Below are 27,050 nucleotides of genomic sequence, written 5' to 3'. Positions count from 1 at the left end.
TGTGTGTGTGCGCATGTTTATGTGGTTTGCGGGGACACAAATGTGTATAATAACATGGGTATGACAGAGGTATTACAATTTGAAGGTGGTTTATGAGGACACTGCCTATGTCCCCGTAAATCAAAAGGCTTAAAAAACATACTAAATGGTGTTTTTTTTTTTATCTAAAAATGCAGAAATTCTCCTGTAAGGTTTAGGTGTAGGGTTAGTGTAGGGCAATAGCACATACAGTTTGTACAGTATAAAAACCATTACGCCTATGAAGAGTCCCCGTAAACCACATAAACCAACATATGTGTGTGTGTGTGTGTGTGTGTGTGTGTGTGTGTGTGTGTGTGTGTGTGTGTGTGTGTGTGTGTGTGTGTGTGTGTGTGTGTGTGTGTGTGTGTGTGTGTGTTTGTGTGTGTGTGTGTGTGTGTGTGTGTGTGTGTGTGTGTGTGTGTGTGTGTGTGTGTGTGTGTGTGTGTGTGTGTGTGTGTGTGTGTGTGTGTGTGTGTGTGTGTGTGTGTGTGTGTGTGTGTGTGTGTGTGTGTGTGTGTGTGCGTGTGTGAGGGGTGTGTGTGTGTGTGTGTGTGTGTGTGTGTGAGGGGTGTGTTGAGCAGCAGATCAGCTGCTTTCTTCGCCCTTCATAAGGCGGATCTGTGACATTCGGGTTCAGTTCGGCCGGAGATCCTTACACACACACACACACACACACACACACAGGTTCGGCGCGATACTCGTCACGATGGGACTGACAAGCGACCCAAACTTCCAGAATCTGGAGAAATGGTACAAATCAAACGCCGCGAGTCTCAACATGAGGCAGATGTTCGAGGCCGATAAAAACCGATTTCAAAAGTTCAGGTAGGCCTACTTTATTTATTTATTTAGGCTATTTATTTATTTACTTACTTCTACTTGAAGCAGCTCGTTAGTTTAATGCCATTTTATATATATATATATATATATATATATATATATATTATATTTTTAATAATTAGCAACTGTACTTCACGGTTCATGCAGTATAGTGGGCGGAGTCACAAGTAGAAGCTGTTTTACTGTCTTGTCCATTATCATTAAATCCAGCCCACATTCAAATTCATAACTTTTAAACTTTCACGAAAGATCATTACATAGAGAGAGATTAAATATATTAGAAGTCAGAAAGAGCTTTATTATGTGTGTAATGTGTATATTTATTATGTATTTAAAGACACACTCATACAGTATATATTTTGAAAATATTTACATATATTTACATGTATATATTTATATTTATATAATTTATATTATATATAAATATATTTTATATACAAATATAATTTTTCTTAAATATATACATGCATGTGTGTGTATTTAAATATACATAATAAATATACACACACACATTGTGTAAACAAAAACCTTTTGGATGCGATTAATCGCGATTAATCATTTGACAGCACTAATATATATATATATATATATATATATATATATATATATATATGTGTGTGTGTGTGTGTGTGTGTGTGTGTGTGCAACATACATGTTGTACATGCCTATATAATATACTATATATACAGTATATATTCACTCAAGTGGCAGAATATATTTATAGTGATAAAAATGCATGTAGTCAGTTTAACTATTTGGCTGTACAGTCTTTGTATAATGATTGTATTATCTTTATAATGATTTTAATATCTGTAAGCAAGTGATCAAAGAGTTCATCTGAAGCTGCATGTTGGTCCTCTTTCAACAGCTTAACTTTAAAAACAGATGAAGGAGACATTTTGCTGGATTACTCCAAGAACCTCATAAATGAAGAGGTTATGAAGATGCTTGTGGAGCTGGTAAAGATTTGAGCAGATGAATGTTTACTGAGAATTAAATGGAGTTAGCATGTAAATATAACTGCTTTTTCCCGCAGGGAAAGTCTCGTGGTGTGGAGGCCTCCAGAGACAAGATGTTTTCAGGAGAAAAGATTAATTTCACTGAGGTATTTAAATCAGCGTGTGCTCAAATATACATCACATTTCCTGCTTTTATAGACCGAAATGAGCTGAGCTTGTTTGGACGTACTGGGATGCATGTGTTTATTGATGGAAACGCTATGAATTATGCTTTATTTATTTGATATTTTTAATTAAACATAAGCTGCACTTGTAAAATGCTTGAGATTCTTATATACACACTTCACATGAATGTGTTTGATTTTCAATTGTAAATTGCATTAGGTAAAAGTGTCTACCAAATGCATGTAAGCAGGCTATAGCATGAAGATTGTGTGGTCTGCAGGGTCGTGCTGTTCTCCACGTGGCTCTGAGGAACCGCTCAAACACACCCATAAACGTGGACGGGAAAAACGTGACGCCGGAGGTCAACAAGGTCCTGGAGAAGATGAAGGGCTTCTGTCATGTGGGTGTCATATTTGATGCGATGCTTCATACTAGGACACTTGAATATGAAAATATACACAGATAAACACTGATCAAAATATAAAAAGTGTCTGGGCCAGGAAGCAATTCTAAACAAAATCTGACTTTCTTCCGTCCACAGAAAGTCCGCAGTGGCGAGTGGAAGGGATACACTGGGAAATCCATCACTGATGTGGTTAATGTCGGCATCGGTGGATCTGATCTGGTTTGTGAAATCAAAACTCACTGTTTTACAGCAAATGGTTTTTCTTTTTCCAGTGTCAGATGATGATCAGGGGTTTCCAGTCTTTTAGATGCCACTGACCCCCAAAACACTGAAAAGATGTGGTGGTGAAACAATTTTCACAAATAATTACAGCAAGTAAAACATTGATTTTAAATTTCAAATTTTGAAACGATTGGATTTTTTTCTTTTTTCTTTTTTCCCCTTCCTTCTTATCAGGTGCACTTGGAATTTTTTCATTTTATGCATAAGTTGCCTGATATAATTAAGACTAAAAAACTGTCAGTATAGCTGGAATTTGAAAGACTAACATGTCAAAAATATAAGTTTAAAAAATGAAATTTTGAAAGACTGAAATATTAATTTATTATAAAACATACGCCAACAATCTTTTATTTACAACTTTGATATTTTTTTTATTTTTTTTTTCATCCTTATGCAAGGGACACTCATTCTAAAATTTAACAGGCATCTATGTGGTTTATTTTTTATACTGTGAAAAATTAATACTCTAAATTAAGCATTATTAAATTGTTTTTCCAGATTTATTATTTATACATTTACTAATTTGTTTAGTCATTCATGTTAAACAATTTTATTTTGTTGATATGTTATTTGTTTGTTTTAAATTAAATGTATTTATTTTAATTAAATTATTTATTTAAATATTTTATTCAATAATTTGAATCATATTTGTATTATTTATTTGTCATTTTACTTATTCATTCAAATTTTCTTTTATTTGTTTGTTGTAAATAATTTTTGTGTGTGTTTCAGGGTCCATTAATGGTGACAGAGGCCCTGAAGCCGTACTCTAAAGGCGGACCTCGTGTCTGGTTTGTGTCTAACATCGATGGAACGCACATCACTAAGACTCTGGCTGAACTCAACGCTGAGACCACACTCTTCATCGTCGCGTCGAAGGTCCGAGCAGGACGCAGCTTTCAGAGACTGAACAAATTATACAGCATTAGCAGAGACAAAAAATATCACATTTAGATTTTACTATGACTCTTTATACGTTCACTTGATAATATGTATTACAGTGAGATTTCTGTAAAAAAAAAAAAATAGTTGCACTGATAATGTTGTGAAATCATTTGTTTCCATTTGTCTTCCTCAGACATTCACGACCCAGGAAACCATCACAAACGCTGAATCAGCGAAGGAGTGGTTCCTGCTGGCCGCCAAAGACGTGAGTCTCACCTCCTGCAGCGACGCGTGCGGGACGCCTGTGTCACGCTCTCATTCTTCTGTCACTTTTATCATTCTCACAGAAATCTGCAGTGGCCAAGCATTTCGTGGCGCTCTCAACCAACGGAGTAAGTGCATTATAGTTTAAATGTAAAGGCTCACATCATCAGAAATTGAAATTTGCAAAAACAGCTATTAAACCATATTTTGTAACTTTCAAAACTCAAAACAGTCCATAAAGAGCATTTACTGAATCTAAACTGCAAAAACTTTTTTAATGTAAAAAGGCAAAGGAAGTTTGTTTTTTTCTCTCACAATTTTTACAGCACATTTCAAACACAGTTGTAATTCAAAGTGCTTTACAGAAAATGATTTAGGAATATAAAATCATTTAATTTTTAAAAAGGCATTTACATAGTAGTCTTAAAGCAAAAAAACAAAACAAGAAAACAGCTGTTTTGTTGTTTTATGACTGTTTTTGTTACATATTGACCACCAGTATTGCATTATAACCTCAGGGAGAAAAATAAAAACAATCATTCTTCCAGTAATTTTAAAACAAAATGATCAAATAAGGATCAAATAAAATGTTCCCTTGCATAATCAAGAAAAAAAACTTTTTGAAACATTTAAAAACTGGACACTTTGAATGTTCAGAGAACATAAGAATTACTGCTGTCAAACGTTTAATCGCGATTAATCGCATCCAAAATAAACGTTTTTGTTTACGTAATACATGTGTGTGTGTTGTGTATATTTATTATGTACTGTATATAAAAATACACACACATACAGCATATATTTTGAAAATATTTACATGTATATATTTATATTCATATAATTTATATCATATAAAAATATATTTAATATATAAATGTAATAAATAAATATATATACATAATAAATGTACACACACATATTATGTAAACAAAAACTTTTATTTTGGATGCGATTAATCACGATTAATCATTTGACAGCACTAAAAGAATTCATGTTTTCATGACTTAATGAGTTCATCAGCAAAACTTTCTTAGAGCATGTGTGTGTGAGACGAGCCCTTTAAAAGCTGCCATGTAATATATGCATCAGATATTTTAGGTTCACAAACAAACTTTATTCCATTTTCTGTGTTTCAGCCCAAAGTGAAGGACTTCGGCATCGACCCGGAGAACATGTTTGAGTTCTGGGATGTGAGTGTCGGGGTCCGCTGAGGGCCGTGAGCTATTTTTGCTGTAGTGGTTTGACCTGTGAAGTAGGCGTCTGGACAGCTGCTGGTAACCAGAGTCCCTCACTGACTCACGGCCGAACGCTGCTGGGTTATTCGTGATCTTGACCTTATCAGAGCGGAGGTCACGCACAGGCTGGTTCACTGTAAATGCCGACAGGCTACTTTCAGTCACATTGTTGATATTTAAAGGGCAAGGTTCCTTACTGTCCTGTTTATTATAGAATCTAACCCCCGGTTTCACAGACAAGGCTTAAGCTTAATCCCAGACTAAAATGTAAGTCTGAGCTGTTTCAACTGAAAGAAACTTGCACTGACTGATCTTAAAATATGTCAGTGCCTTTGTTTTGTCTCAAGATGCACATCAGTATTTTTTTTTCCAAGGCATGTTTAAAAAAATGTAAATGTCCTAATTGAACTATTGCCTGATCCTGGTTTAACCTAAGCCCTGTCTGTGAAACCAGGTCTATATGCTCTTCAGCTGGATGTGGAGTTGAATTTGTGTTTTTGATTTACTTTTGTAAGTTTACAACAATGTTATTTTAGTATCTTAGTATAAGATACTACTATAGCTTTTGTTAATAGTTTCAGTTAGTTTTTAATTTTATATTATATTAATATTATTATTTATTTATTATGTCATTTTGTATTTATTTTAGTCTTTTTTGTCATTTGTTTTTGTTCATTAATGTCTATAAAGTTTATGTCTTATATTTTATTTCCATTAACATTTATTTTATCTCAAGGAACAAAAATGTTTTTATGGTTTTATTAATGTTTTTGTCATGTGTTTTATTTTTAATATGTCTAGTCAAGTAACAAATCATGGCCTTAGTTTTATGATTTGATAATGATTTGAAAGAGCACTGTATCGTGCCTCATTAGATGAGTTTGAAATGAAATTGTTTTTGTTTTTTCTAGTGGGTCGGTGGACGATATTCATTATGGTCTGCAATTGGTCTGTCCATCGCACTTCATATCGGTGAGTGTTATCATGTGACTCTCATGAAGATATGCAATGCGTGTGAGAGATTCTCAGGTGTCTGTTTTATCGCTTCTGTCTCAGGATACGAGAACTTTGAGAAGCTGCTGGCTGGAGCTCACTGGATGGTGGGTTTTATTACTGAAGAATATATGTTCAAATGTAATTTATTTCTGTGATCAAAGCTGAATTTTCAGCATCATTACTCCAGTCTTCAATGTCACACGATCCTTCAGAAATCATTCTAATATGCCGATTTGCCGCTCGAGAAACTTGAGAAATGCTGAAACCAGTTGTGCTGCCCAATATTTTTGTGGAAACTGTGATGCATTTAATTTTTCAGGATTCACAGATGAATAGAAAGTTCAAAAGAGCAGCATTTATTTGAAATAGAAATCTTTTGTAACATTTTTGTAACATGTCTTTACTGTCACTTTTGAGCAATTTAATGCATCCTTGAAGAATGAAAGTGTTAATTTCTTTTAAAAACCTCATGTAAACCCCTGAATCTGCGTCTGTGGCAGGACACTCATTTCCGCACGGCTCCTGTGGATCAGAACGCTCCCATGCTGCTCGCTCTGCTGGGCATCTGGTACATCAATTTCTTCCAGGCGGAGACTCACTGCCTGCTGCCGTACGATCAGTACATGCACCGCTTCGCTGCCTACTTCCAACAGGTGCGTCTCACCTGTAGAGCGAACACAACACGCATTTTACACTGACAGTAAAGTCATCAAAAATGCAAATGGTATGGGGATCTGATAGATCTAATTGGATGCTTTTGCAGTTGCACTTGTATGTTTCAAAACTTTTTATTTTTATGTACATGTGTGAATGGATGTATATGCATATATGTGCATATGTATATCTTTTATTATTTTTTGGAGTAGTAGTATTATTGAATATGTTCTGAAAATTTTGTTTTTATATTTCTCTGGTATGTCATGTTTTTTCTTGCAATTTTATCTTTCAGTGTACTTTCAGTGTATCTCAGTATTGCTAAGCAGAAAAGTGAATAAACTGTGATTTACAGGGTGACATGGAGTCGAATGGAAAGTACATCACTACTAATGGTAAGCAGGTGAACTATCACACCGGGCCGATCGTATGGGGTGAACCGGGAACTAACGGACAGCACGCTTTCTACCAGCTCATTCACCAAGGTCCACTATCTGACTTACAGTATGTGTGTGTTTTGGTGGGAGAAGCGTCTGTCTGACCCTTCTGTCTCCTCCACAGGAACTCGTATGGTTCCTGCTGACTTCCTCATTCCTGCCCAGTCTCAACATCCAATCAGAAACAACCTCCACCACAAGGTACCGAGCTGCAGATACAGCGATGAACCACATGATGCGGCTCAAATCTGTGGAAGCTTGTTTCTGCCATGTGATATATCTATATCTATATCTATCTATTTACAGTATCTATAAATTGACAGAGAGAGAGAGATTGTGTTTTTTCTCAGAATTCTGACTTTTTTTTGCTATTCTGAGAATGAAAAAAACACAGAATTTCTGGTTACAATTACTAGGAAAAGTCTGAATTGTGCGATATGAACTCAGTTTTTTTTTTTTTTTTTTTTTAAGTCACAATTTTCAGATATAAACTGAGCATTGTGAGGAAAACATCAGAAATTTGAGATAAACCCCAGAATTCAGAATTGTGAGATATAAACTCAAAATTGTGAGAAAAATGTCAAAATTGTGAGACATAAACTCAAAATTTGGGGGGGGGGGGGGGAGGTCTCAGTTGTGATATATAAACTCAAAATTGTGAGAAGAATGTCATAACTGTGAGATATAAACTCAAAATTGTGGTGTAAAAGTCTGAGTTGTGACTGAGATATAAAGTCATAATTACCTTTTTCATTTTTAGTGGCGGAGATAAACTTCCAGTATGTGATGCGTCATGTTTTCTGTAGATCCTTTACAACATCAACACTGTTGTTGAACTGAATTAACAACAGAATTGAGTTGAAGAATGTCACTATTGTCTTCCGTAGAGCTGCTTTACAGCTTACATTGAATTTGTATCATACAGTAACTGATGAATTTTACAACATTAACACTTAATAGCTGAAGCTGCTATTAAATCTATACCGTGCAGATCCTGGTGGCGAACTTCCTGGCGCAGACAGAGGCGATGATGAAGGGAAAGACAACAGGAGAGGCAAAGAAAGAGCTGGAAGCCGGAGGACTGAGCGGAGACAAACTAGAGAAAATTCTGCCACACAAAGTGAGAATATGAAGTCTCATACTGACCCCTACAGGACACAAAACACACTACACCCCATAAACTCCACCCAGCTACTAATTCTGCAGTATGCAGTATGAATAATATGCACAGTATGCAGATCTTCTATTTACATGCAATACTCACATTTATCAAAACATGCATTTGAGATGAGAGAATGTATCTGACAATGCAATCTGCTCATTAGGACCATGTGATAAATGAATCATATGCAACAATCTTCATCTTGCCACACGATTTGATCAGACTGGCAAAAATAATTTTTTGTTTAATTAATTAATTTTTTCATTGCTCACACAGATGCACTTAGCAATTATTAAATGTGCAAATATTGCCAATATTCATCTCTGCATGAAGCTCTTTCCTGGTAACATCATCCCTGCGTTTCTGTCCAGGTTTTCCAAGGAAACAAGCCAACAAATTCCATCATCTTCAAAAAGTTGTCTCCGTACACTCTGGGCGTTCTGATTGGTGCGTCTCAAATGGTTGGGTGATGCTGTACAGTATTAGATATCGTCTGATGTGCAGTTTCCTGACCTTTGACCTTTGATCTCTCTTAACAGCCATGTATGAACACAAGATCTTCATTCAGGGGGTCATGTGGGAAATTAACAGTTTTGATCAGTGGGGGTGAGTCGTCCAATGTAGCAAATAAAAAAAAGAAATTCAACTAATCAGGAAAAATTGGTAGAAATGATCTCAGGAATGTAAATTAGTATTTTTGATCCTAACATGCTAAATATAGCTAAAGCTGTTTTATTACCAGGCCAGTTTTATTAATATTTTAAATAATCTTTTATTTTATATATTTGTTTTAATTTTAATTTTAACTTTATCAATGTAATTTTAGTTATTTTTAAATGTGTTTATAGTTTTTAAAGTCTTTATTGCAGTTTTAGTTGATGAAACAATTCATTTATTTATATTTATAAATACGTTTATTTTTGATCCTACACATTGGTCAAACCTGTTAAGTAGATAAAGTCATTTTATTTTAGTGTCATTCACATACTATTCGTTTTTATTCTTATATTCCGTTTTCACTTTGTTTGTTTGGTTTTTGTCATTTTTATTTGAAATATGCCTATATTATTTTTATTTGTTTTTATGTCAGAGTGGAGCTCGGGAAACAGCTGGCAAAGAAGATCGAACCGGAGCTTCAGGATTCGGCGGAGGTCACTTCTCATGATTCATCCACTAATGGCCTCATCAACTTCCTCAAGAAGAACTTTGCTTGAAGCTTCACCTGCGCCCCAAAACCTAAGCGCTGTAGCAACACGTTTTGAAACTGTCATGTAGTGTAATTTTAACTGACAATTAAAACATGCATTTATTTGTTAATCTAGGATTATGCAAAATAAAAAATCAGAGATATTCCCATCTTCTTTTTACACTGACCTCTGTGAAAAATCCCTCATCTGACGCACCTTGTGTTTTTCAGGTTTCTGTGTTCATCACATTCATCACATGAGTCTTTTCCCCCGAAATAAATCACTTTGCACAATTTCTGTGACTTTGGCTATGATTTTTACTGTCATCAAACAGTGTTCAGTGTTGTTTTAGTATCATTGATATAAGAAGACTTTTGGTTGGTAATTTTGTTGTGATTTTGTCAATTTTATTAAAGTTTTTATATGTCTATATGTCGGTGTTATTTTAGTATCACTGAGATACTAATATAGTTGTTATTAATTTGAATAGATTTTTATTTGTATATTTTATAGTTTTCATTTTAATTTTAGTTCAAGCAATTTCAAGCAATATATTTTATGGTTTTAGTTTTAGTTAATTATAATAACCCTGCTATCTATCTATCTATCTATCTGTCTATCTGTCTATCTAAATACATTTACATTTAGCAGACACTTTTATCTAAAGCCACTTACAAATGAGGACTATATATATAGTAGGACAAAACATACAATAGTACTAAAATAATTAAAATAAAAACTATATATATATATATATATATATATATAGTACTTCAAGTTAAACTAAACAAAAATGAGATATGTTTTCTTGGCAACTACCTGAAATAAAACAAGATTAAGTTTTATTTTATTTCAGAACAGATTTTTTTTTTTTGTATCATTGTTTTAGTTAGAATAACCCTTATTATAAAAACTAAAAAATATTATAAATATTATAATATGAAAACCATAATATTATACTATAAAATACTATATAATACTGTAAAAAGCACTATACATGAATGCAAAAACTTATAAAATGTCAATAATAAATGCATAAAGGTAAATGAAATGTACATGCATGGATGAGTCACTACATTATAAGCAGAGCACACTGCACTGGAAACTGTATCCCACAATGCCAAGTGTATCATCAGCTTCTATGACACTTACAGCTGATGCTCGTGAAAGAGCAGAAGCACAAGCAGTTCTTCAGCAGCAGGTGGAGCTGTAGGTTCATATCCACCACAGTATGTCAGTGTTTGGCATAGACATGTCTACATAGATCCTCATTAGCAACTGTTGCTATGAGCCGCTATAAGTAACATTGTAATGGTCAACTTGACGTCATTCACTATAGTAACCAATGAATATTCAAAGATGCCACAATCCTGCACGAACCCATAGTATGGTGTCTACGTGATGAAGCGGTCCAATGGGGCATCTATACATATCTATGGTCTTTGGAACATGAGGTCAAAGGTCAGCTGTGTTCAACTCCAGTCAAATCCCAGAAGCACACAGAGACCCAAACACATCTGGAAGACATCATGCGAATGAAAACGTCCTCCACAAACAGTAAAAGAGCGAGATGATGTTTACTGTAGTATTACCACACAGAAACGCCCGATCACTTGAGTTTCAGAGCTGTAAATCATTTCTACATCTGATGAGATGATTGACAGGTCAGAGAGGAATCTCAGCAAGAGATCAGATCGGTGTATAATGTGCCTGTTGCCTAGCAACAAGTCTCTCACTTCAAACATCACCTGCCCGGTTATTTCCGGCCTTTTCCTTGAAAAAAAGACAATTATTTCTGAAATTTTATCGGAGCTGAGACAAAACGGCAGAAAGCTAAATGATTTAACATTTCAGTTAGTCACCAGAATTTGAAAGTCAATGCGGTTGCCATGGCAACAAGGGCAAAAACTGTACTAGTCATCAAGAGCTCGTGGTGATCTGGCATTTCCCGCAATATAGAGAAACACAAACTGTTGCTTCGTTACAGCAATAAACGTTCAACCCAGAGATAATGTGAGATATGGACACGTCACAGACTCATTTCTTCACCAGTTTTGCTCATTTGACTTTTTATCAGCTGATGTGGCAGTGATTTTTAATGGATGTATGATGCCAGTTGCTTTTGTTATCTAATATAAAGAAATGTATACATTTAAAATGTCAACAAATACTTTCTGGTAAAACTACTGAACATCAACATATCAGGCCAAAATGTCTGGTCTGTTTGACTTCAGAGGTCTCACAATTAAAATCATTCAGCAATGTTATCATTTTGTCATTTTATGACCTATTACATTCAGAAAATTGTTGAAATAAAAAAACATATATATGCATTTATATATACTGTATGTGTGTGTATGCATATATATTTTTTGAATATTTTCACTGCACTTGTTGAATCATTTAACGCTGTCAACACAGGTTTTGATTTGTGAACAAACATAAACATTTTTCCTTCATTTCTGAGAATCGTACGTTTATCATTAAAACAAAACCAACAGAAATGACCTCCTAAACTGCACAAACAACATTTCCAGAAGGTTCACTGATTATTGAGCAGAAAAACCTGTTTGTTTCTTATTTGTGGAAAATTCACCTGAACTTGAGAAACTCTGCTCGCAGCCTAAAATCACTAAATGAAGGTTTCCCTGGAAACGGCTGCATGTAATTTCAATTAAATATACTTGTAATAACTGTCACATCCACACACAGCTGATCTCTCTTTAAACCGCAATAAATAACAGATGTTTTATCAGCATGATTTACACGAATTTGGATGTGAATTAAAGAGCTCACAGAAGGCCTGTGGATCTTCAAGTTGTGGAGAATTTCTGCATCAGACATGCATCACTGTTTTATTGCATAAACTCATTTTAACTGCAGTTTTAAACTTATATTTGATCAAATTGACATCACACACAAAACCGGCGAGAGAGAGACAATAGCTGGATTCTGTTTTCTGAATTAAACACATCAGACAATAACATTGTATGCTACTGATAGAAATGTTGTTGAATCCATACTGCATAATTTTTCACATGCCATTATCCAATTAACGTAACAGCAGGCGTGCCATTTGTAAACAGAATGTGTGTGCGTGACTTCCGGTGTCATTGCTTCCAGTTATTTTGCCTTATGCTGCTTGATGGTGCAACCATCTTATTATTTTACTTTATTAACAATCATGAACACACTGGTTTGTAGCGTAAACATTTATAGGAACATTCCAAAACGCTTAATGTGGCATTAAAACAGTGTTTTTAAAAGACCAAACTCAGTAAACGCATTATTAATAAAGCATACTATGTACAGACAAGCAGATGAGCCCAGAATACGAATGCAACGTGTTTAATTTTCCTTAACGCTTAATTAAACACGCTGCATTCGTATTCTGGGCTCTGTACATAGTATGCTTTAATAATAATGCGTTTACTGAGTTTGGTCGGTCACATATATTAGGTGGCCTTAACTACTATGTACTTGCATCAAAAAATAAGTACAATGTACTTATTGTGTTTTCAAATTGTATTGCAAAACACTTTTGCTGCTATTGAGGAGGGATACGGGTAAGGTTAGGGACAGGTTTGGTGGTCTGGGTAGGTTTAAGGGTGGGTTAAGGGTTAAGGGATGGGTCAACAGTGTATTTACTACATAGGTACAATTTAAAAACATGTATGTACACAATAAGTGCATTGTACCAAATGATTAATTTAAATGTAAGTGCACAGTAGTTAAGGCCACCTAATATAAAGTGGGACCGTTTGGTCTTTTAAAAACACTGTTTTATTAATGCATTAAGCCACGTTAACGTTAAGGCCTGCAGAGACTGAACTGATCTCATCGAACCACAACTGTAATTCCTCCATCTTGGAATACAACAGCAACAAAAACGGCGCGATTGAATTACACATAAGGCCGAAGCGAATGGCTGGATTTGCGGCACACACGTTGGACACAAGCCGTTCCCACGGATCCGGAGTTATGTAAAGCTCGGTGGAGAAGCGTGGGCAGAGAGATTTTGGGTGGTCCTCTGGCCTGCTGCTCCGGCGCTGTCACTGAAAAAGAAACCCAAGATTACATGGAAAAACTGTTCCAGAGATTCAGCGCTGATCTGAACTTCTGGATCAGACGCGCGATTTTCTATGGAATCCCCAAAGGCCACACTTAATAATTCTGACTTTTTTTCTTCCAATTTTGACTTTTTTTATGCATTCTTTGCTTTAAAAGAATTATTTTCTTCTGAATAGTTTCCTCCATGGAAAAGGCAATCGCTACTTTAATAAAAAAAAAAAAAAAAAAAATGAATTCCATACTTTTTTTTCTCGCAATTGCAATTTTGTCTCACAATTTTTGAGTTTATAGTCCGAATTGTGCATCTAAAAATTCAGACTTTCTTGCAATTCTCAGGAAAAAAATAAAAGAAAATCTGACTTTATTTCTTGCATTTCAAAGTTTACATCTCACAGTTAAGTTTATCTCACTATTCCCTCTGAATTATTTTCTTCGAAATCTGCACGGTGTACAAAATAAGTCATTTTTGACTTTTTGTCTCATAATTCTGACTTTATTTATGTCACAGTTCTGTGTATGTTTATATCGCAGAATTGTGAGAAAAAAATTCAGAATCGTGAGATACACTCAGAACTGAGGATCTTGAGATAAAAAGTCACAATGACCTTTATTTTTTTTAATAGTTAAATATTACATTGAACGTTAGATATGTACAAATAAAGGGTTTGATATGCCCTTGTGAAAAAGTATTTATTACAGAAACACTGCACTTCAAAAAATATGTATACATAAGTGTGAATTGAATGTAATGTTTTCTGACACTTATTTGCAACTGGATGAAACTTTATTACAGTTAAAATTGATATTAAATTTAATTATTTGAACTTTGATTGCTTTATTTAGCCCAGTTCAAAATTGAAAAACCTCTCATTTATTCACCCTCAAGTTATTTCATCCCTGTATAAGTTTATTTCTTCTGTTGAACACAAAGATGTTTTGAAAAAATAAAAAATAAAATAGTTGATGGTCCCCATTGACTTGAACAAGTAAATGATGTCCGAATTTTCACTTTTGGGTGAACTATCCCTTTAAGTAGGACTAAAGTAGATCTTATCTTACACCTAATTTCATAATTACTTTGAAATAGGGTTAAAACACAGCTGAATGTACTGACAAGCATTCAACTAAAATATACTTTATTGCCATTTCTATTAAAACGTACGTATTTAAATATATTAGTAATCACATTTGTTGCAATTTAGCCATTTAAAATATATTAGCTTTAAATCTAATAAATTCTAATCAACTGTAGACTCGAGATCTAGATGAACATTAAGATCTAGCGTAACTGGAGCACAGAAATAAAACAGAAAGAGTCTCATTAAAGCTGCAGCTCGTCTGCTGTTTGTCATCGAGCAGCTAATGAACGCAACACCAACAAACAATTCATGGCTTTCAGGAGGAAATATCACATCATTTATACACTGTCTGGTGAGCTGTTTTAGTGTCTGTCATTAATGTGATTATAGACTACATGCACACATATTGTAGACTTCAATAAATGACTTAAATCAGCTAATTATCACAGGCTGTGTCCAATAGAAAACAATTTACCTGGTGGCTGAATATCAAAAATAATTTACAGTATTAGCATGGTAGGCTACTAAACACATGTTAGTACTAACTTTATACTGAAGTGCTTTCACCTTTCAAAATAAATTTTTGTTACATTTTGCTGACTGGAAGATAATTTTGTTCAGTGTATAGCTCTGTTAGACACAAACACACACACACACACACACACACAGTTATGGCAGTGACTTTCATAAAGGCCTCTTTGTCTCGGTGTTGATGTTATCAGTCACGTCACACACCTTTCCACAACAAATCACAATCATTAGCTTTTTACAAATCACTGAATATTTAAATTTGTTCTGAGTATTTTCTTGACATATGAGGTGTATGAAACGTCAAAATAGTCAAATATGTTTCATAGCTTTATTCAGTTTTGGCTGCATGCTGATATAAACCCAGATTTACACAGATTAGAATTAAAGGCCAGAGATTAAGAGAAGTTGTTCTTTAAGACCTAATTAAGGTTCAGTCTGTGTGTTTGAGTGTGTGTGATGCTCCAGACGTGCGTTTAATCTGAAAAGCTCCTCAGGAACATTAAAATCACCACAGGAGCTGCTTTATAGAGGTCAGTGGATGGATTCGCTGAAGAAACTCGCTACGATTACTTCAGATAAATGCATCATGACGATTTCATGTTGCAAGAGCGTCTTTACAGCGTTTCGCCTTTCAAGACGTTTGATTTTAGCAGCTATGCAGCATTTCACAGCATTAACAATTTCACGTCGGTATTTAAATGCAACATAACTGACTCAGACTCGGAGGAGAGCCGGATTGAGCAGTATAGTTTGTTCCTGTGGGAGCTGTATCAGACATCAGGGTGCGGCGAGTGTTTGCGTGCAGCAGCGTGATTACAGTGTAAATGCACACATGCTGATTTGAGCCGATATCACCGCCGAATAAACACACAGACCCTTCACATGCCACAGGAAAACCTCAAGACATCTATACTGGAAACTGCTGGAAAACGGCCAAGATGATGAGAACAGAGCTCAAAAGTCTCACCCTGGTGTGGAAAATCACTCCGTATGGACAACCGGATGTGATGCCATGCTGTAGGGAAGCTTATTTAAATAAAAATGTTAAAATATACTATTTACACAATTAAAACCATGCATCTGTGATGTTTGTGTTCTCTGGACAGCTCTAGATTCAATATGTCTATGAAATACATGTTTAAAAAAAAAAAAACAAGTGTGATTGTCTTAGCAAAATTCAACAATATTGGCAGTCATATCCATCCCTTCCAATAAATAAATAAATAAATATAATTTTGCAATAGATTTGGCCAATACAGCAAAGAGAAGTGGGCGATACAAAAACAAATATATCTTAGTTAAGAAAAATACATTATTCATTCTGATTTTGTTGCGTTTAGAGAAATGCGTACAATGACAAATTCAAATGTTATTTATTTTTTATTAATTTATTATTATTACTACATTATATGATTCATGAATTGAAAGTGAAAATCAGTATTGTTTTTATTCCCGAGATGTCGTTTTGTATAAAAACCCAGATTCTGTATAAAAATAAAATCGCCGTAACAGTTTAAGTTAACTACAAAAACCACTTTATTGAAAAAGCAGATTACATAAATCTACGGTTAAATGATACGTCCCGACTTTTCATACATTAAATAACTTTAAACTTTTCACGTTTAGATAAATAAATCTACTTTGCTTTTTCTTTATTTATGAAATATCTAGGAAACCAAAACATTGTACGATAAAAAAAAAAAAGTGATGCAACAGAACAAAAGATGTGCATTTTTAAAGAACTAACTGAAGGAAAGCTACCGTTCATTGAATCTCTGATAAATGCAGGAAATACATTCTACCCTCTTTATTTACAGGGACTCTAGCGTTGTGCTATGCAATAGTAGTACGTTTTAAAAGTGGATTAAGACAACGTGGAGAAAAATATTATGCACTTTAAAAAAAAAAAACACACTTGTGGGAATGATCTGAAAGCGGAAACGTCTGAGGTTACTGAACTGTTCAGGGAAATATTCTGTCATTATATTCAATATTTACGCTGTCGATCACCACAGAAAATACCTCGGTTGTGAGAAGCGAGTAGAAAAGATTTTCTCTGGCAGTCGACAGCATGTCACAGACGCTGTACATCAATCCAGAATATTCCTTCAGAAAACCCCCTTCTCCAAAAACAAGGTCAGGATGAGGTTATGTGCTTCCAGTACAGTAATCAGTCAGCAAACACACATCTTCACATGAGTTTTACAGATAAGAAGTCACTGGATTTAAAAACAACTCTCTGTATCAGGTCTTCTCAGGTCAGGGAAACACATAGAGCCCGGTTCTGTCAGTAGTATTACAGCAGACGTCTGTGTGGAACAGGAGAAGTGTGTACAGCGACCCGAGAAGCATTTAAGACACTTGAGGAATAGTTCAGCCAAAAATGAATTTTTGTTGAAAACGTGCTCATCCTCAGGCCATCCAAGATGTAGATGAGTTTGTTTCTTCATCAGATTTGGAGAAATGTAGCATTGCATCAGTGTCTCAGCAATGGATGCTCTGCAGTGAATGGGTGCCGTCAGAATGTGAGCTGATAAAAACATCCACACCACTCCAGTCCATCAGCTAACATCTGGAGAAGACAAAAGCTGAAACTAATCCATCAAGATATTTTCACTTCAAACCTTCCGGCTAAAACATGAGTCCTCCGTAATACCTATAATATTGTATTACACAGTGAAAAAGTCATCTGGTCTGACAGTCCAAAACAGCTCTAAACAAATATATGGATGCATTTTTTTTCACTGGAGGAAGCATTATTGTGGATTATGGACTCGTATTGTAGCTGGAAGCAACGGTTTGAAGTTAAAAACACCGTAATGATGGATTTGTTTCAGCTTTTGTCTTCTCCAGATGTTAACTGATGGACTGGAGTGGTGTGGATTATTTGTGATGTTTTTATCAGCTGTTTGGACTCTCCTTCTGACGGCACCCATTCACTGCAGAGCATCCATTGCTGAGACACTGATGCAATGCTACATTTCTCCAAATCTGATGAAGAAACAAACTCATGTACATCTTGAATAGGCTGAGGGTGATATAAAAGTTCAGCAAATTTTCATTTTTGGGTGAACTATACCTTTAAGTGTCTAAATACTCATCAGAGTTGCTGTATTTGACACACACACACACACACACACACACACACACACACACACACACACACACAGTGGCCCAGCCACTAGTGTACATGAACATTTACACAACTACACACACACACACACACACACACACACAGACTCTCTTTTCCACATACACGGTCACTTTTGTCCTAAACAGGTGCGACGTGATGCAATAAGCTTCCAGCAACACATAATTTTTGTTCATGTGAATCCAGATAAAGAAGAAGCTCAAATACAAGTAATTTTGACATCATTCCCAGACCTCTACAGGTGTTATTTCATAGTTTTCATGACTTTACTATTATTCTGACATGTGCAAAATGTTCTGTTGCCTTACGCTTCATTGCATCGCAGCTGCTAAAGACGGCGTGTCGCACACAAACACAGGACGAACGCAGCAGGTCTCCGGGCCTGGTTGAGTCCAGCACATCCAGGCTTAACCTTTGACACCTGCACACCTCTAGAGTCCCTTAAGAGTCTCCTGAGACACATTACAGTGTGTCTCCTCCACGTTAAGGAATATGTAAGGCAGGAAGGCACCTCATCAAGAGACAAACCAGTGTCTGAAGAGCACGACGTAAGAGTCAGCGGAGAAGATCCTCCACGTTCACAGATCCAGCCCCGTTCTGCTGGTGTCAGGTCATAACGGCCTGATTCATGTCAGACCTCTGCAAAATATACATTTGTTAGTCCATCTATGTGCAGCAGGTTTCACAATGTCACCTGGTGAAGTAAATGCCAGCGTTGCGCCAGCGATGCATCAGTGTTCGGCCCATTGCTGCCATTAAATCGGTGCTTAAAGGCACAGTTCACCATTATTTACTCACCCTCATGTCGCTCCAAAACTGAACAATTTATGGACAATTTAAGGCAAGCCACCACAGGTTAATAAGGAAAATTTTAACTAATAGATATCATCATACTTTCCTTGTTTGATTGATCATTGTACATTAAGACGATTGTTTTGTATTACAAGTTTTCTGAAATGCCATGTTAAAATATGCAAAAGATGCATTATTAAATGCACTGCAGAAAATGAATTTTTCAAGTACAAATATCTAAACATCCTTAAATCAAGACACATTTAGATAAGAAACAAGTCTTGTTTTCTGCAAAATGTAAGAAAATTAAGTGAGTTTTATTCTTAAAATGAGAAACAATATCTGCCAATGGGAACATTGGCAGATATTTATTTCTTTAAGCAAAAACTAAATTTGGATAAATTTTTCAGAAAGCAGGACTTAATACAAGTAATTGGGCTTCTCAAGTAAATGTTTCTTGATTCAAAAATGCTTAGATATTCGAACATGAAAACTTTTTGCAGAGTAAAAAATTAAATAAATTAAAATTAAATATTAGATATGCACTAATTTGCAGTATTTCCAGAACAGAAATATTAATATTTGTTCAAAATTATTTTGATTTTTTTTGGCATATTTTTTACAGAGGGGATTTTGGTTTTCTCTTTTATTTTATTTATAGAAAATACTGTCAGAAATAAATCATGTTTTTGGATTAAAATGTTAAATATAATTCATGAAAAAAAAATCACTCAGTAAAAAGATAAGAATAAAACTATGAAGTTTTAGTGTAAATGTGTATTGATTAGAGAAAATGTTATTGATATTGATATATATTAATATCGATAAGTATTGTAATTGAAAACTACAGATGCAAATAGATAAATTGTAATAAAATAAACACTTAAATGTGTATTTTAGATGATATCTTTCCACTGGGGAAAAAATTACGACTTGTCACGGAAGCAAAATTTCCTGTAGTGTCTTGCCTTGAAATATAATTTTAATACATTTCTGCCACGGAAGAAAAACTCATACAAGATTGGAACGACAGTGAGCAAATTATCACTGTAGTTTTCATTTTAGGTGAACTGTCCCTTTAAAGACCCTGGGCAGCTTGGCACAAATATCTGGCAGGAGACAGAAATGGTGCATGTCCGATTTCCGATGAAGGCACAGGAAGTCATATCTCAGTCTGTGTTCAGTGCTGTTGTTTGGCGTTCAGGAGGAAAAATAGGCACGGGTCGCCCTCCGATCCCCTGCGGCAGTGCTGAAGACACCGAGCCCAAACCCCTCGATACCGTGATGAGGGATGAAATATTAATAAAAGCCTCCCGGTTGGTCAAATGGACTCCAAACAAGTGGGGATACGTGGTCAAACGGACACAAGAACCCCTGTTTATTGTTTAGAGGAAGGACTGATCCTTCTGTCTTGATTTCCTCCTCGTTCACGTTCAGCGTGAGTTCACAGTTCAGTGACGTGTAGCGGGTAACTCGGGGGCGGGTGGGTCGGTAGAGGGGTTTTTAACCGGTGCAGGTGGCATCGGTGGCACAGCAGATGTCCATCCAGCGGATAACAGCGATGCCCCTCTTCGTCATTCAACTGCAGACCGCAATCCTGCAAAACATGTTATTGTCAGTGTGTTTGATAGAAATGAAGACAGGCCTTTTTCAATGAATCATCACCCTTGTGGCTGGAGCTACACTGTAAATAATTTAATGCACAAAGCTTGCTTTTTAGACAGACTTTATTCCGCAAGTCAACTAGAAAAATCCATAGCCAGAGGAAGGAATCCAGAACTGCAGTTTGGTCAGTAAATAAATTAACATGAGGCTGATTCAATGCTTTGACAAGGACTTCAGACCATCACCCTCATCTTAAACCTGTCACATGGCAATTTTGTGCAAAGATTTGTTAAAATTGTGAATTGGAAGGCATGTGTAAAAAAAAAGAAAAGAAAAAGAAAACACAAGATCAATGACGTAAAACTAATCAATTGATTATTAATGCAAAATATTAATTTGTATAAAAATTAAAAGAATAAAATAATTCCTTTTTATCGATAATATACATTCCAAATAAATAAAATATTTCAGAAGTGAACATTTTATTATTATTATTATCATCATCATTAAAATATATTTTTACCTATATACACATATATATATATATATATATATATATATATATATATATATATATATATATATATATATTAAAATTAACACCTTTGAAATATTTCTATATATATATATATAATATATATATATATATATATAATATATATATATATATATATATATATATATATATATATATATATATATATATATATATATATATATATATATATATATATAATATAACTACTTAAATATAATACAAATATTATTACTATTACATTATACATTAAAAATTAAAATGTTTAAATAATACTGCAGCCTAAAATCACTTTTTTAGCAAAAAAAAAAAATTTATAAGAGGTTTTCTCTTTGAGAAGTGTGTTTAAGTCAACATTTTAACTTACAGTCTCAAAGTTTAGCTGAAATGACCCGCTCTGGAATGTCATCAGTCAATGATTCACAATAAAAACATCTTACATAACGCCAGAACATTATCCTGGAGTGTAAAACATGACCCCTTGTTAGGTGACATTTACCAGACGCGAGTGAATCACAGTGAACCAGCATCTAGGATGTGTTCGTGTGGAGTTAAAACTGGTTAAGTGACTTCACAATGAGATTGAACCTGCAACCTTTAGTCAGTATTTCAGAGCAACAGCCACTGAATTACCTCACAGTGATAGCATTCCACATGGTAATCTTTATCCATGGACACCACCCGTATGGTCTCCTCTGAACCCTACAAACACACACACACGCCTAATTAACCTCTGTCAGCACAGTACTGAAGCATGACATCAATCCAACTCATACAACATCAGTCTAATGCATTTAAAAGCTCGTACCTGCACTGGGAGGATGGGCTGGTTGCATGAGGCACATTTAGGAGCAAAAACCCTATAGAAAAACATATAAACATACATCAACATCTTGGTTACGCTGGACAGCCAAAACAGCACTAAACAAGTTATGCATGAAAAATATGTAACAAAATAGCATAAATGAATGGTTGTCACTCACGTGTGGTAGTCTTTCACACAGTAGATGTTGTTCTCCACATCCACGGTGAAAGGAACACCGTCCAGACCCTCCTTACAAACCACACAGCGGAAGCAGCCTGGATGATACGACTTACCCAGAGCCTGCAGGATCTACAACACACACACACACACAGGTGGCACAATAACATCACTTCTGTATCTAATAATAGACTCATATTACAGAGATGATGCAGCTTTGATAAGCCATTTTTGGCTGCATATTTATTTAAAATGATAAAACTAAATTACAAGAGTCTTCCCTCTAAATTCACAAGAGATCCTTCCTCTTCTGAAAAATTAGAGCAATAGTAATAGTGCAATACATCAAATTTCTCGTACCATCTCCATGATGAGGTGACCGCACACAAAGCATTTTTCTGCCGTCTGCTGGAACCCGGAGTACTACAGAAGAAAAAAAACACACCACAACTCAAATGTAAGATCTTTTGCAAGATTTTTTTTGTTTCTTCTGCTCACCAAAGCTGCATTTATTTGATCAAAAATACAGAAAAAAAAGCAATATTGTGAAATATTTAAATTTAAAATAGCTGTTTTCTATGTGAATATATGTTATGTAATTTATTCCTGTGATCAAAGCTGAATTTTCAGCATCATTACTCCAGTCTTCAGTGTCACACGATCCTTCAGAAATCATTCTAATATGCTGATTTGCTGCTCACAAAATATTTATGATTATTATCAATGTGGAAAACAGTTGTGCCGAAGAATACTGTAAAACTGTGATACATTTTATTTTTCAAGATTCTTTGATGAATAGAAAGTTCAAAAATCTTCAACATTAGAAATGTCTTTACTGTCCGTTTAATGCGTCTTTGATGGACAAAAGTATTAATTTATTTCAAAAGTTTACTGAGGAATCACAGATTTTCTAGTGCACAATCACGGCACTTTAAGTGGTCACACTCCAAGTAAAATTCCAAACATGTATTAAATATTAAATAAAAAATAAAGTATTCAATAATATAAATGAATGAACTAAATAAATATATAATATAATACAAATTTATTATAATATAAATTATAGCATGTCACACTGCTTCATGTTTCATGTCAACTACCCAAAATGCAATCACTATATTCACAAAATAATATATTACATATTTTTATAAAAATATTAAAAACATAAAAATGCTAAAATATCTAAAAAACATATTGCTATATAATTGATAGGACATATATGTATAGTTGGATTTATGTATGTGTATGTATTTAATGTATGTTGCTCACCAAGCAAATCCCAAACAACTAGGGTGTTTGGCAATAAATAAATAAAATAAATATTAAATTTTAAACAAAATATTGAAATTATATATATATATATATATATATATATATATATATATATATATATATATATATATATATATATATATAAGTATTGATAAATTGAGTAAATATGTAATATTATAGTATATAAAATAATATGATATAATACAATATGATGCCACACTGCTTCACATTTCCTGGCTGCTACCCATATGCAAAAATTATGTAATTCCAAAAACTTGCACCAGTAATGAAGCAGCATCACTATTGAATGAGTCTCAAGGGGGCGCTGGCGCGCTCTCTCTGTGCCGAGCTGTTTGAGAGCTTCAGAAACGTCCTACTAGGCTGTTTAGCTCCGTGCATCTGATTAAACACTTAAGACATCAGCCGAAAATCCCAAATGATTATCAGCATGATTCCTGAGAAGATCCACAACTTGATGGATTAAGGCTGCAGCCGCTATAAGAATCCTTCATATAAGGCTATAAGGTTCTTATCGTTCAGTATGAGGTGTTGGACCTCCAAAAGACTTTCCTGAGACTTAGAACATCTTACAACATTCAGAGGTTGTTAATGGTGGACAGGTTGTACAGAAACGACCCTGAGGGGAGCCATCTGTCCGGGAAAAGGGCTTTGACCTGGTTACCAGGGTGACAAGGGTTTGGAGCACAGCCATTAGAGTGAGGATGTTCTCAAACATGCACTCTATGGAAATGAGAGGCCGAGGCCACACAAGATCCTCGGACTCTATTGTAGGAACCAAAGGCTACAATTTAACGACGTGGAACTTTCCGTGGAACGCCGTTCCATTCCGTACTGATGACATCACCGCTCGCCTGAACACTCTTTTCATTGGTGCGCTGGTGTTTGTGTTCGTGTGAGCGTGTGCTCATTGTGGAGCGAGGGCCAGCAGGTGGGGTTGGGAGGGACTGATCAATACCAGGAAACCCCCACCGTACCATCAGACAGGCCATCTGCCGGACCCCCGGCAGCGTGTTCCTCAGTCGCTCACGTCAACACAAGCGCTGTTTGGGGTCATTAAGTGGCTGACCAATGTTTTTTTTTTTTTTTTAAACAGATGATACCAATGCAGACATCTATGCTAGGCGGCCAATAGCTGAAATAAACACAGCAAAAAATAAATAAAATAAAATAAATATTTATATTAAAAATAAATAATTATATTACAAATATTTGAAAAAGTAAAATATCTAAAAGGAATAGTAAATAACAGTAAATACAAATATTAAAAAATACTGTAATAAATACTAATATCAAATTAATATAATAAATAACGGTAAATAAAATATATAATTATATATATAATATTTAAATATTAATAATTTGGGGAAAGTACAAAAAATATTAAATGGGTTAAATGAAAAAGAATGAATAATGAATTTATATACAAATATACACTAACACAAAATAACAAAATTATACAAAAAAAGTCAAATATCTAATAATAATAAAAATAAAAGAATAAAATGTTAAATAATATTGTATATAAAATTCATATATTAAACTTATAAACAAACAAACAAACAAACAAACTCTCAAAATGCCAAATGATGACCTGTTAATTGGCCTGGCTAATGTATGATTGTAAGTAAGTAAGTATGTATGTATGTATGTCGAAAATGACCAGTTATTTGTCCTGGCCAATATATCATCTGTCCCTGTTATTAAAACTGTCACATGAAAGTCTAGTGGCAATAATATCAAAATGACAATAACATTAACAGAAGCAGATTTCACACAGGAAGTTGATTCCTTCATGATGGATCTTCCCATTGCTCCTGTTGTGTGTGTGTGTGTGTGTGTGTGTGTGTGTGTGATTAGCTTTAGAATAAGATCACACTGGAGTGAATTGGAGAGGTGGGCGGAGCTACAGCATCTGTTCTCCCAAGAGACATCCATCCATCCATCCACTAATGAGCACTAATCAATACAGCCCCAGTCTCCACCCCCCTCTTAGGAAACGTTCAATTAAATGAAGCATTACAGCTACTTTGTTGAGATCCTACAGCTGGTGTAACTCTAACCTACAGCAGGACTTCAAACATCAAACGAGGACAGGATCTGCAGAACTAGTATCCATAGAACAATCTGTGAAATATCGGTTTCATTAAAAGGGTTTTAATGGACTAATGCTTCACATTGTGTTGGAATTACTGTAATTATGAGATTCTGAGCTGTTCACATGCTCAGGCTCAAAAATTAATAGTTCTATAGCTACACTTATAATGCCAAAAATTAGGCAAAAATGTGGCTTTGTTGTCAGTGACGGTAAAAAAATATTTAGTCACTATATTAAATGATCTCTGCATGTTCTTGCAAGATATTTAAAAAAAAAAGCACATCAAACACTACATTTTACAGTGACACATCAGGCATTACTGTTCAAAAGTTTGGGATCAGTAAGATTTATTTATAGAAATTAATACTTTTATTCATCGAGGGCATATTAAACTAATCAAAAGTGACAGTAAACACATTTATAATGTTACAAAAGATTTCTATTTCAAATAAATGCTGTTCTTTCAAACTTTCTATTCATCAAAGAATCCTTAAAATATAAATGCATCACGGTTTCCACTAAAGTATTGTGCAGCACAACTTTTCTCAACATTGATAATAATCAGAAATGTTTCTTGAGCAGCAAATCAGCATATTAGAATGATTTCTGAAGATCATGTGACACTGAAGACTGTAGTAATGATGCTGAAAATACAGCTGCGCATCACAGAAATAAATTACATTTTACAATATATTCACATAGAGAACAGCTATTTTAAATTCCAATAATATTTCACATTTTTACTCCATTTTTAGTTAAATAAATGCAACCTTGGCGAGCAAAAGATTACAAAAATCTTAGTTTGACAAAGTAAAATAGTCAGAAACTCAATTATTGTAAATCTGACAATGTAAATGCATCATAAGTTTGATTTTAACTGTGATACTCACCAGGAAGTCTTCCTCACAGTAAACCTTTCCATTGACATTATAGAAAGCCTTTCCTCGTAGCCTCCGTCCTGAGGGAGAAAAAAAAAATCGAATTATTCCACCATGTCATAAGTTTCATTTTATATGCAGTCAAAAACACTGCAGAAACTCCATGCGTCTTCATGCTGTTTACAAACATCGACAACAAACAAGCAATTATTTTTAATTGGCAACATCAAATGATTGAAAGAATGAAATATGTTTCATCTCTGATGTGTGTTAAGTGAACAGCTGTTCATTCCCACAACACAAACCAGCAGCCTCAGACATCTGACCGACGGATGTGAAATGTCTACAACATGCATCAAAAGCTCAAATCTGACTGGTTCTGTATACAGTGTTTCCTAGAATCAGGGTGCACAGGTTTATACCAGCCTAAAAACAAATGCAAACTGTGGCTGGTTGAAAGGACCTATAATTTCCACAACGGGTAAAATGCGGAATTGTGGGATAAAGTCATAAAAGCGGAATGTCACAGAATGTGTCAAATTTTG

General features: G+C 34.8%; 2 protein-coding genes across 2 annotated transcripts in view; one reads left to right on the top strand and one right to left on the bottom strand.

Moving 5' to 3' along the window:
• Positions 1–649: 649 nt before the first annotated feature.
• On the top strand, positions 650–9,788 carry gpib (glucose-6-phosphate isomerase b). The gene is made up of 18 exons (XM_058752364.1): positions 650–846; positions 1,730–1,820; positions 1,898–1,966; positions 2,266–2,385; positions 2,527–2,610; positions 3,406–3,552; positions 3,752–3,823; positions 3,906–3,950; positions 4,959–5,012; positions 5,969–6,029; positions 6,114–6,157; positions 6,554–6,706; positions 7,063–7,192; positions 7,269–7,345; positions 8,136–8,264; positions 8,678–8,753; positions 8,846–8,912; positions 9,397–9,788. The coding sequence occupies exons 1-18, from the start codon at positions 728–730 to the stop codon at positions 9,518–9,520; spliced, it is 1,662 nt and encodes a 553-aa protein (XP_058608347.1). The 5' UTR covers positions 650–727; the 3' UTR covers positions 9,521–9,788.
• Positions 9,789–17,671: 7,883 nt separating this feature from the next.
• wtip (WT1 interacting protein) overlaps positions 17,672–27,050 on the bottom strand; it is a 34,014-nt gene continuing 24,635 nt past the window's right edge. Inside the window, exons 3-8 of the mRNA XM_058752140.1 lie at positions 26,518–26,585; positions 22,600–22,662; positions 22,241–22,371; positions 22,066–22,117; positions 21,891–21,959; positions 17,672–20,714 (exon numbers count right to left, since the gene is read on the bottom strand). Coding sequence (XP_058608123.1) covers positions 20,562–20,714; positions 21,891–21,959; positions 22,066–22,117; positions 22,241–22,371; positions 22,600–22,662; positions 26,518–26,585 — 536 coding nt within the window. The 3' untranslated portion in view covers positions 17,672–20,561. The remainder of the gene's footprint in view (positions 20,715–21,890; positions 21,960–22,065; positions 22,118–22,240; positions 22,372–22,599; positions 22,663–26,517; positions 26,586–27,050) is intronic.

Source organism: Onychostoma macrolepis, chromosome 18 (genome assembly GCF_012432095.1).
Source record: "Onychostoma macrolepis isolate SWU-2019 chromosome 18, ASM1243209v1, whole genome shotgun sequence".
Lineage (NCBI taxonomy): Eukaryota > Metazoa > Chordata > Actinopteri > Cypriniformes > Cyprinidae > Onychostoma > Onychostoma macrolepis.
This window is presented reverse-complemented; position numbering and strand designations above follow the sequence as displayed.